Source organism: Geotrypetes seraphini, chromosome 10 (assembly GCF_902459505.1).
Source record: "Geotrypetes seraphini chromosome 10, aGeoSer1.1, whole genome shotgun sequence".
Classification (NCBI taxonomy): domain Eukaryota; kingdom Metazoa; phylum Chordata; class Amphibia; order Gymnophiona; family Dermophiidae; genus Geotrypetes; species Geotrypetes seraphini.
The window spans coordinates 92285660-92298147 of record NC_047093.1 but is presented as its reverse complement, the minus strand read 5'-3'; the positions used below and the strand labels follow the sequence as shown (position 1 = coordinate 92298147).

Below are 12488 nucleotides of genomic sequence, written 5' to 3'. Positions count from 1 at the left end.
AAGTGATTTTTTTTTTTTATTGCTTTATCTGAGTATGGTAAAAACAGTAGGAACTGTGATATGCTGTTATAGATTCTACAGATCTGTGTTTCTTCGCAATCCATTTGGCGTGACAAGTTTGGTGACGAATAAGCACCAAACCAATGTGATACCATTTGTTACATGATGGCAAGATTTATAAATGAGGTGGTGATGTTGAGTTGGAGGAATTCCATAGAGAAGCTTGAGTTTCAAGAAGCTTGGTCAGAGAAGAGAGGATTGAAGGATTGACATAAGGAAAGAGATAGATCCTGGGGTCTAGGTAGAGGGAATTTTGGAGAAAGTTGCAGGGAACTTGGAAAGAGTAAAAGAGATTAATAAATGATCAGACCAGCTTAATGGATTTGAGGAGAAATTGGATAAGTTGAAAGTATCTGAGATAAAGGCAGAAAGAACAAGATCTAGAATTTGACTAGTGGCGAGAGTTGGAAAGTGAATGTATTGGGTAAGATTAAAGTCAGAAAGAAAGTGTCTGTTTTAGAAAGACCATGGGTTGTCAATGTGGAAACTGAAGTCTCCTATAAGTGGAAGATTGGGATTAGTGACCACTGCTATAGACAGAGTTTGTTACAGATATGGCAAGCTAACCTTAGTGGTTCTTGGACTTGGTTACTGTTATGATAAACTTGATGACTGTTGCATTCATGGTTCTTGCAGTTGGTACTGATAATGGTATATTAATTGTGGGTTTTGTTTTACATCTTCCTCCCAGCTCTTTGAAGGGCTTTGTTTCAGCGTGTTTTGCAATCTTCTTCAGCACAGTGAAGAAAAGGGGGGCCAGTCATCCCCCCTCACTGCACCTAGAAAATAAGCAGCAGCAGCAGATTTTATTCGATGGGAAGCCCCCTCCCCCATTTTCTCAGCCGGCAGCCATCTTCCTCCCAGGCCTTTAAAGAGCTTAGTTTCAGCGTGCTCAGCAATCTTTTTCAGCACAGTGAAGAGAAGGGATGCCAGTTGTTCCCCTCATTGCACCTAGAACAGCAGCAGATTCTCTTCGGCGGGAAGCCCCACTCCCTTTTCTAAGCCAGCAGCCATCTTCCTCCCAGCCCTTTAAATGGCTTTGTTTCTGCGTGCTTGGCAATCTTCTTCAACACAGTGAAGGGAAGGGAAACCAGTCATCCCCTCACTGCACCTAGAACAGCAGCAGCAGCAGATTCTCTTCGGTGGGAAGCCTTGCCCCCTTTTTCTCAGCTGGTAGCCATCTTCCTCCCAGCCCTTTAAAGGGCTTTGTTTCAGCATGCTCGGTAATCTTCAGCACAGTGAGGGGAAGGGAGGCCAGTTGTCCCCCTCACTGCACTCCATCTTCAAATGTTTTTCTTTGGTGGGAAGATCCATCCCCTTCATCCCTGGAGCCAGCCATCTCTCTTCAGCCCCTTAAAAGGCTTTGGGTTCCAGCGTATGACTTAGTTCCTCAGCACAGCTAGGAGAAGTGAGCCCAGTCATCCACCCTCACTTCACTGAAACTCCATCGACACAAGTCAGACGCGCAGCTTACAATTTCTCGGCTATTCAACCCTTGCATATTCTGTCTAATCCTTCCTAAGAACACATACCTAATCTCCTCTCACTCTTACTTCTACAAACAGGTCCCATCTGACACTAGCTGTGAAATCTCCTAGAAACAGCCTCCTAACCTTACTGACCTTATATCTAATCTGCTTCAGACTTTGGTCCTGTAGAGCATCAGCCTTTGAAACTATCCCCTCCCACCACTCCTACAACAGGCAAATAAGATTTGACAGTTTCCATCGTCCATATCTTCCCCACAACAATTCCTCAGAGCCAGGCCCTTTTCCGATTCAAGTACTACATACCACCTGCCACCTCTCCAAAACTATTCCCAAAAGACAACGCCTATTGAAAAATATAACACTCACAGGACCCACCTTCATACCAGATTTATATACCATCTCCGGTGCCTATCTTAACATAAGCTCCATCAGAAACAAAGCCCAATTAGTGAAAGATTGGCTAATAGAAACCCAGATAAACATATTATTCTTGACTGAAATCTGGCTCATATCAGACAACAATAAATATATACAAGCTGACTATCTAAATATTATATAGAGCCACCAAAAAGATATTCACAAAACAAACCAAAACAGAGACTATATAGACAGACAACGACATAATTATCAATATCTTACCTAATGGCTTCAAAATTATCCCTCTCTCCAGAAACTTTAGAAGAGGAGATGATATTGCCATTATCCTTAGGGATCACTTCAACTTCAAGATCAAAGACACCAAATCAAAGGAAGATTTAGAAATATTTTCCTGCAACCTCTCAAAGCATGATCTTACAAACCACTTAATCACCACTCTGTTTTACATTCTTCCAAACAAATGGAATAAAGCCAGTGAGGACTTCTTCAAATTTCTCCTACTAAATGCATCCAATGAAAAGTACAGTCTGTTACCTGGTGGCATCAACCTCCACCTAGAGCAGTGGTCTCAAACTCGCGGCCCGGGGGCCACATACGGCCCGCCAAGTACTATTTTGAGGCCCTCAATACGTTTATCATAATCACAAAAGCAAAATAAAAGTTTCTTGATCCTATGTCTCTAGCTATAAATTACAATATTATTATTAGGACTTAGCCAAAAGGAAAGATTTATAAACTATAAACCTTGTAACCCATTCTGAGCTACTGGGAGGATGGGATAGAAATTGAATTAAATAAAATAAAGAGTTTTACCTCATGCAAAATTGTCATTTCTTTAATAAGACATTAACTATTTTTTTTCTGAAGCCCTCCAAGTACCTACAAATCCAAAATGTGGCCCTGCAAAGGGTTTGAGTTTGAGACCACTGACCTAGAGCAATAAGATACCCCAACAGTAAAAGATGTATTCTTTTTCATGACATCCTGGGATTCTCTACCCCTACCACCCACCAGAAAGGTCACCATTTAGACTTAATCTTCTCGTCCATAGACCTCTCCTCCTCACATATCAACGTAACCTGGACTGACAACATCTGGTCGCACCATCTAATGGCTAACTTTCAAATCCTGTGGAACAACACTCCTCCCCCCCCCCCCAGTATAACAATAAAATTAAGAAAAACCCAACCACAAGTTTTAGATCTTCTCTAAATTCCACAGAATTTTGGTCCCACTTTGACACACTATTCAATTTTAACAATGAAAAGTTCAACTCTAATTGGATCAACTTTAGCAAGTTTCCAAGTTTAATATATATTTGATTGATCGCTTTATCAATTTCAAAGCGATTAACACAAGTTTAAAATTACAATATATAAAATTTACAAAAAACAAACAAGCACGACAGAACAATTTCATTACAGGACAAATCGGAAACATTAGGGTAAGTAGGGGGAGAAATTACAATATATTTGAGCAAAGTAAAAAACAAATAAGGGAAAACACATATGGGTGGGATAAAAGGGGAAAAGATTAAAAAAAAATTATTCTAGCATAAAATAAATCGATTCTGAAACTTGTAAAGATTTAAAAGAAAAAACCGAATAAAATTTAAATAATAAAAGCGTCGCTAAATAAAAAAGTTTTAAGATTACTTTTAAATTTGTCCAAATTAGTTTCTTCACGTAAATAGATAGGGAGAGAATTCCAGGTTTGGGGCGCTGTAACTGAAAAGATATATTGTCGACGTGTATTAATTATTTTTAATGAAGGAATTGTTAATAAGCGTTGTTTATCTGATCTTAAAGTTCTGTTAGAAGAATAAGGAATTAGTAATTTATAAATGAATGCCGGAGATTTAAAATGAAGGGATTTAAATGTAAGTAGGCAGAGCTTATAGATTATTCTGTGGGCCACAGGGAGCCAATGGGCCTCCTTGAGGAGAGGAGTGATATGATCAAATTTTTTTGCTTTTGTGATAAGTCTGATAGCTGTATTCTGTATGATCTGCAAACGCTTGATCTCCTTTTGGGCGATACCTTGAAATAGGGCATTGCAATAATCTAATTTGGATATAATGAAAGAATGAATGAGAATCTTTAATGAAGTGGTATCGAATGATTTAGAGATTGATCGTATTTGTCTAAGTCTGAAAAATGAAGATTTAATGACGCTATTGATGTGGTCGTGAAAGGAAAGTTTGTTATCGAGAATAACTCCGAGAATTTTGGTTTTTTGTACCACTTGTAAAGGAAATCCAAGAATGGAAATTGGTGAGATAAAGGTTGGATTATCTTTCCAGGGAAAGAGTAGTATATTTGATTTAGTGATATTAAGTGCTAAGCGATTCATGTTTAACCAGTGGTGTACTTTTTCAAGTTTATTATTGATTAGAGTTATATCAGAAAAGTTATTAGGGTCGATTGGATGTAAAAGTTGTATATCGTCGGCGTAGGCGAATGTAGTAAAGCCGATGGATTGACATAAAGTCAATAAAGGTGCCAGAAATATATTAAATAAAAGAGGAGATAATATTGAACCTTGAGGTATACCATGCTGAGAGGAGAAAGAGTCAGAAGTCATGTTATTAAAGGAGACCACGGAAGTACGATTTGTGAAATAAGATTGGAACCAGGCTAACACTTGATCTGAAATCCCTATTGATTGAAGTCTGTCTATTAATAATTCATGGTCAATTGTATCAAAGGCCGCCGAGAGGTCTAAGGAAGCTAAAAGAACTGACTGATGGTGGTCCAAGAAGTAGTGAATGGAAGTTGTCATACCAATTAAGGAGTGCTCGGTGGAATGATATTGTCTAAAGCCTGTCTGATTTGGATGAAGGATGTTAGTTTTTTCAATGAAGTCGGATATCTGATTGAATACAACCTTTTCAGTCAATTTAGCTAAAAATGGAATATTAGCTATGGGTCTATAGTTTGTACAATCTCCAGCACTGATTTTTTGATTTTTTAAGATGGGGTGAATAATTGAATGTTTCCATTCGCTTGGCATGATGCCTAGTGTTAAACTTTCACTGACTAAAGTATGTATTGATGGACCGAAAATATGAAAAAAACGTTTAAGTAGAAAAGGAGGAATGGATTCAGTCTTAGAGCCTTTTATATTAATAGAATTTATGATAGATTTCAATTCCGTTAAACTAGGAATGTTAAAGGAGGAGCATCTGGAAGAGAATGAGATGTCATCAGTAGTTGTTGGGATAGATTTGGAGGTTGAGTTTATTATGAAGGTTGATCTAATGTCATCTATTTTTTTAATGAAATGAAGCGCAAGATCATTGGCTGTGAGATTAATCTCGATGTTTAAGTTTTTTTGTTTATTAGAATAAAGAATTGAATTTATTATGCGATATAAAGAAGAGGAGTTTGGAGCTTTTTGAATTAATCCTGAAAAATATTTAGTTTTTGCTTGATTTATCTTTGTTTTATAGAAATTGGATTGGGTCTTAAATGATTCGTAATTCGATGGTGATTTAACTTTCCTCCATTTGCGTTCGTGAGATCTTAATTGCCGTTTGATAAGGTTGAGTTCAGCTGTGTACCAAGGATTAAAGTTTTTTTTTGCCGGGATGATTTTTGTCTGTTGTGGGGCTACTTTGTCTAGTAATTGTAGTGTGTATTAGACAAAATTGTACCCCTAAAGAAAGGAAAAAAGAGACGACACATAATTGATGGCTGGTACGACACAGAACTAACAACACTACAACAAAAGACACAACAACTAGAAAGAATATGGAACAAAACAAAGAACGAAAAGGATAAAGCAATATGGAGATTTAAGATAAACGAGTACAAAAGAATTACTAAGGAAAAACGATGTACCTTCTACTCTAACAAAATAGGATCCTCCACAACTAATAGCAAAGAACTCTTCAGATTAATTAACACCCTATTTAAGATAGACCACCTCAAAAGATCCTCCTCCACCCAATTACCATCTTCAAAAAACTTTGCCTATTACTTCAAAACAAAAGTTCTCAAACTTAGAATCTGCTTCCAAAATTCCTCACTAAACTACCCCCTATACACACACAGAAACAACCCCAGCAGATGGGTACTGAAATCACTTCAAAAACCCCAACTGGTTCCAATTTCTCAAGCTTTATAAAAAAAATATGCCAGTTCTTACTGCCACCTAGACAACTGCCCACCCATAATCATGAAATCAGCCCCCAGCTCCTTCAAGACCATGTTTTTCGACTGGATTTCACTTCTAATGTCTAACGGTGAATTTCCAACTGACCTCAGCCACATCCTCATCACACCCATCGCAAAAACCATAAAGATCCCATATCTACAATCACCAACTACAGACCCATAGCCAACATCCCCTTCTTTACCAAATTGATGGAAGGGCCGATCAACACCAATCTGATGACCTATCAGGAAAAATTTTCAATACTGTACGAATATCAATCAGGATTCTGTACACACTAAAGCACTGAAACAGCCATAGCCTCTATTGTGGACTGCATTTCCCACATACTCAGCTCAGGGAACTTTGCACTAGTTCTCCAATTCGACCTGATAGACCACAACATACTACTAAGCTATCTAGATGCCGTAGGCATCTCTGGCCACGTGTTAAATTGGTTCAAAGGCTTCCTCAAAAACTGATCCTACCAAGTCATCAGTGAACAAGCGTACTTACAATCTTGGACCAACTCCTGTGGCTCCCCACAAGCTCCTCACTATCACTAACCCTATTCAATCTATACATGTCTTCACTAGGCTATGAACTATCCAAACTAAATCTCCAAACATATATATACACGCTAATGATGTCACAATCATCATCCCCTTCTCTATACTATTGACTGAACCCAGATACTTCATTTCATGGGCAATGGACAAAAATTTCAGACTAAAACTAAACTCCTAATCTGTATCTTGCCTCGTTAGCATTTCTCTTTTTGTACTTATTGAATATTAAAATCAATAAAATCTTCAAACTAAAACAAAAAACTAAACCCCCCAAAAAACAAAATATTCATGGCTACCCCAACGAAGAAATACAAAGTACCATCAATCAGCTTACAAGGGAGAAACTTTCCTATTAATCCCACTATAAAAATCCTCAGAGTGACCTTAGATCAACAACTGACATTCGACGCCCACACCGACATCTTAGTAAAAAAAAAAAAAATGCTTCTGCCTATTATGGAAACTATGTACAATAAAATCATATTTCAATTTTGCATCGTTCAGACTGTTAGTACAATGACTAATCCTAAACTCACTGGATTACTGTTACATAGAAACATAGAAACATAGAAATAGACGGCAGATAAGGGCCCACGGCCCATCTAGTCTGCCCACCTTAATGTCCCTCCCCTACCTTTGCCCTGTGAATAGATCCCATGTGCTGATCCCATTTGGCCTTAAAATCAGGCACGCTGCTGGCCTCAATCACCTGTAGTGGAAGACTATTCCAGCGATCAACCACTCTTTCAGTGAAAAAGAATTTCCTTGGTGTCACCTCGTAGTTTCCCGCCCCTGATTTTCAACGGATGCCCTCTTGTTGTCGTGGGACCCTTGAAAAAGAAGATATCTTTCTCCGCCTCGATGCGGCCCGTAAGATACTTGAACGTCTCGATCATGTCCCCCCTCTCTCTGCGCTCCTCGAGCGAGTATAGCTGTAATTTGTCAAGCCGTTTTTCGTATGGTAGATCCTTGAGTCCCGAGACCATCCGGGTGGCCATTCTTTGCACCGACTCCAGTCTCAGCACATCCTTGCGATAATGCGGCCTCCAGAATTGCACACAGTATTCCAGGTGGGGCCTCACCATGGATCTATACAATGGCATAATGACTTCCGTCTTACGACTGACGAAACACAGCCATACGACTGATTTTTGACCTGAAAAAATCTGACCACATCACTCCATATTTAAAAAAACTGTACTGGCTACCAGTCGAGGCCAGAATAATTTTCAAATTTGGTTGCCTATGCTTCAAAACACTATTTGGAACTGCACCCACCTACCTTCTGAAACACTTTGTTCTCCAAAACAAACTCCGCCTCTCACACAGAACACTATTATTCGCCTTTCTGAATCCCAAAGGATGCCAAGTCAAAAGATTCCTTGACAAGACACTTTCCTTCAAAGCAGGAATCTGGAACAATAAGCTAAGTAACTTACTCTTTAACTCATCATCATACCAATCATTCAGAAGATCATGGAAAATCCATTTATTTGACAAATTCTTTTAAACTTCCTCAAACGATTTCCTCTACATCTACTTGCATGCTCCTGCCTTCTGATATATATAATTATGTTACACGCCTTTTTGTTTACTCCTACTTCATGCTCTTAATATAACTTTGCTGCATTCCTGCAGCCTCTCTTGTTGTAAACCATCTTGAACTGAAATATATGACGGGATATAAATAAAGCTATTATTATTATTATTCACAGTATCTGCCAGTAGAGAGTCAGTGTATGTGCCCAGGAATGTTGAGAGATAGAATTCCTCAAGACTCAAGAGAGGGTGAACTTCAAGGAATGGGGAGAGTGAGAGAAAGAGGATACTGGGAAAGAGGGAGGATGTAAGATAAGAGGGGGGATGAGGAGGGGGAAAGGAAGGGAGATAAAGAATAAAGAGAAGAAGAAGAGGTGGAAACAAAAAGAGAGAAGGGAAGGAGATAAAGATGAGGAGGAAAAATGAATAGAAAGGGGAAGGAGTAGAGAGAAAGAAAGAAAAAAGGGGTGGTATGGAGGAGATAGTAGAAAGAATAGATGGATGATGAAAGATGAGCAAAAGAGGTGAAGAATGAAGAAATTATAGTGAAATGAACAAGAGTGAGTGAGTGGGGAGGAATTATGTATATGGGGAATTGAGAGGTAAGAGGGGAGTAGGAAGGGAGGGAGAGAAAAATGGGGAAGTATAGGTGAGATAAAGGAAAACGATTACATGTAAAAGAAATTGAACTTATAACAGAAGCAAAAGAAAGTTGACAACAGGATAGAAAAATCTAGAGGAAATGCTGAGAGAATAAAATGAATAGCAGAAGAAATAAAAAAAATAGAGCAGAAGAAATAAAAACGTAGAGCTCAGGAAAAACATTTATCTCCAGGTAGCAATCCTGCTACCCAAATAAATACCAGTGATTAGGGTTATCTCTGGATTTTCTGCAGCATTATTTGGATAGTGCTGCTGAAATTCCATGCAGACTGGATAAGGGTCAGGGTTGTCTGAGGGCAAAGACAAGATAGAGTGGCAAATTATCTGAACACTTGCAATATTCAGCACTATTATCCAGATAACTTAGAAGAGTGAAAAGGATGTCCTTAATTATCTAGGTAATGGGGCATTCACTGCAATATCCAGATGTTTAGTACCAATATCTGTATATTGGCTGGCACTGAATATTCAGGCATATGTTTACATGCTATAGCTATTGTTTAAAACAAATATGGAGCACTGACCTGTTAGAAATAAGAGTGGAGAGGAAACATGAATAAAAGGAAAACTCCAATAGTATGAAAGTGAATGTATGGATTTCAGTGTCAAAAGGGGGGGGGGGGGGAGAAAGAGAGAAAGCTAATCAATGCCAGTTTGAAGGAGAGAAAAAATTCACCTACCTCACCACTTAATCTGAGCTCCCTACACCTTGCCCCTCTGAACAAAGCAGGGAAACTGTGCCCATGCAACTAAGGTGTCTGATTGATTGATATCCACATCACAGTTGTCCAGCAGTATGGATTTAATATCTAACCGGGTCTTTCAGAAGACTGGAGTCTTAGCAGCATGGGTTACTAAATCCAAAGAAAGGAACCTGGGTTGTCTGGAAAGTTTACATATTATGACATTGGTGCTGATTTTTTTAAAAGGTATTCCAACCTTCTAAATGTCCCATATTCTAACAGTTGGTGCACTATGGAGTACATTATGTCTTAGCTTGGGGTGGAAAAAAAAAACAAAGGGACAGTTTTCATTAGATTTTTACAGGCAAAATCGTCACAAAAGAATATTCTGAGAACAGGGTGTTCTCTCCTTGTACTTAAATCTGAAAAATAAAACCCACACACAAAATAATTTCTGAAAATAATTTCTGGCCCCCAATTTTTTTTTCTATGGAGGGGCTATTTGTTGCATGTGAAGACAGTTAACTTAAAAGTCCCCTTATAAAAGGGTTTGGGATGCTATGCTGGGGAAATTAGGGGAGTCCTTGGCTTTATTGTATAATATGAACCTTTGAAGGGAAACAGAATTTTACCCTCTGCAGAATAACTTCATCAACCTCAGCTTCCTGCGTCTGTTCCGAGCAGCAAGACTCATCAAGCTTCTTCGTCAAGGTTATACCATCCGTATCCTTCTCTGGACCTTCGTTCAGTCATTCAAGGTAAGAAGTGGTAAGCCTTAGAAGATTAGAAAGTTTATTTTTTAAACTTTGTAACTATAGCTCTTACTTTAGAAGCATCTATGTATATAAATTGCAACCTTTATATTTGTAGAACACATATACTTTTATAAAACTATTACTTGTAGATCCACAGGATGCATTGCTTTATAGGGAGTATGTGGTGGGAGTGGGGAGTTTGATTCAGATGTGGTCTTGGTGATCCCTAAAAATAGACATGTAGTTCCAAGTTTACAGTGGGGAAAATACATCTGTTTTTAAATTATTTTCATGCCAGCTTTAGCAAGACACATGAAAGTGCCCCAAAAAGGGGCAGATGTGAAATAGCATTGAACCACCTCCAAGCATCTACTCCTAATCGCATGCAGCCTCTCCCCCCTCCCCCTCCCCATTCCATCCCTGCCATCTATCTGGAGTGTTCCTGGTGTATAAAGTGGGCTTCAAAATGACACTGGTCAACCCCAACTGAATGTCTTGCAGTACTATTGCTAAGAGTCATGCTTCCTTGCATTTCCCCATCACATCCATAGCACCGAGCGGTGTTCTTCAACATGCCTTTCCACTGCCATTTTGGCCTGCCCCTAGGAAAAAGTATGCTACATTTTAAGGGTAAGTTAGATGTGCATCTCCTTATGAGTGGCATAAAATGACATGGGTAAGGGTAAGCTAGATACACATCTCCTTATGAGAAACTTAGAGTGATATGGGGACTAAAACTATGCCTGGGTACACCTGGCTGGGCCTCCGCGTGTGCGGATCGCCAGACTTGATGGACCTAGGGTTTGTTCCGGAGATGGCATTTCTTATGTTCTTATAAATAAAGACTAAAGGATAAATATTCAACTGGTGGCAGTCAGTGGTTTATTGGCTGCTGCCAGCATTAGCCCTGAATATTCAATGCTGGACCATGTTCAGAAACCAGCATTAAATATTTGGGCAGCTAGCATTTATGTAATTAAGTGCAATATTCAGCACTTAGCCACCATAAGGTGAACTGCATAAAGATAGGACTGCATTGTATGCGATTAAGCACTGGATATCAACACTTAACTGCATTAAAGGGTCATGGATTTGATATACTGCCTTTCTGTGTGGGTACTGTAACGTGCTTTACATATACCACAGACAGGTACTTTTTTCTGTCTCTAGTGGGCTCACAGTCTGCCCCTGGACCACCCACAAATTACCTGCAGGTATTCAGTGGCACTAATCGATTGAGTGCTGCTCAGTATCTACAGTCAGCCCTGAATAAGTGATTTAAATGGCCAGGAGCCTGTCCTGGCTGTTTAAATTGCTTTGAATAAATGACCTAAATAAATAAATGATTTAAGTTAAACCTGTCTCAGTGCAGGGGTAATTTTGTGCAAGAATCTTCAGGTAGGCATTTTTTTGTAAAGAATCATATATTGTCTTTATAAAATAGGTATAAAATACGTGCCTCTGCTTTTCCTTTCTAGGCATCTGAAGGGCAATTCTGTAAAGAGGCACTTACAGTAGTGATTCCCAAACCTCTTACTATGGTAGAGCCCCTAAAATATTTTTTCATACATCAAGGAACTCTCAATTTATGCAATATAAACAGGAACTTAATTATAAGTCTATTTTTTGGGAGTGGATTCAGGAAGCGACACATTTATTCTTTGCAATCCTCCCACCCAACCCCCACAGTGGCTGGCAGGGATGCTCAAGCCCCACTAGCCAAAGAAGTCCATTGCCCAAACCCCTCCCCCCCATGCTGCCTGAGCAGCGAGAAAGTCAGCATGCTTCAACCACTGATCCTGGTAGTCCTGTGTATGCTCAGTTCATGCTGCTGAACTAAGCATGTGTGGGAGTGCCAGTGTCAGCAGCTGACACATACCACTAACTTCCCATTGCTCAGGCAGCATGATAGGGGGCTCGGGCAGTGTGCCTCATCAGCTGCTGGGTCTTGAGCATTCCCTACATCAATTCCACGAGTGTCACAATTTTGGAGGGAGCTTGTGTCCAATGTGAAGAGTCCTAGGTGCCCAAGACTCCTTGTTGCTATGCTGCTGAATATAAAATATTTTCATCACAATTTCTTGAAGAGAGTTTGGTTCCATGAAACCTGCTTTGGGAATCACTGTGCCCAGAGGGTCCCATATGGAGCCTATTCTATAAAGGAAAGTAGTTAGCATATGGTGGAATTGCTTACCT

General features: G+C 39.4%; 1 protein-coding gene across 5 annotated transcripts in view; it reads left to right on the top strand.

Annotated features, from left to right (window-relative positions):
- Positions 1–12488, top strand: part of CACNA1B (calcium voltage-gated channel subunit alpha1 B) — a 1471643-nt gene that overhangs the window by 1169682 nt on the left and 289473 nt on the right. For 4 of the 5 annotated variants that reach the window (XM_033960470.1, XM_033960469.1, XM_033960473.1 and 1 more), the window contains one exon: positions 10179–10295. The exons of the other annotated variant lie outside the window; for it this stretch is intronic. In XM_033960470.1, coding sequence (XP_033816361.1) covers positions 10179–10295 — 117 coding nt within the window. The remainder of the gene's footprint in view (positions 1–10178; positions 10296–12488) is intronic. 5 annotated transcript variants of the gene reach the window in all.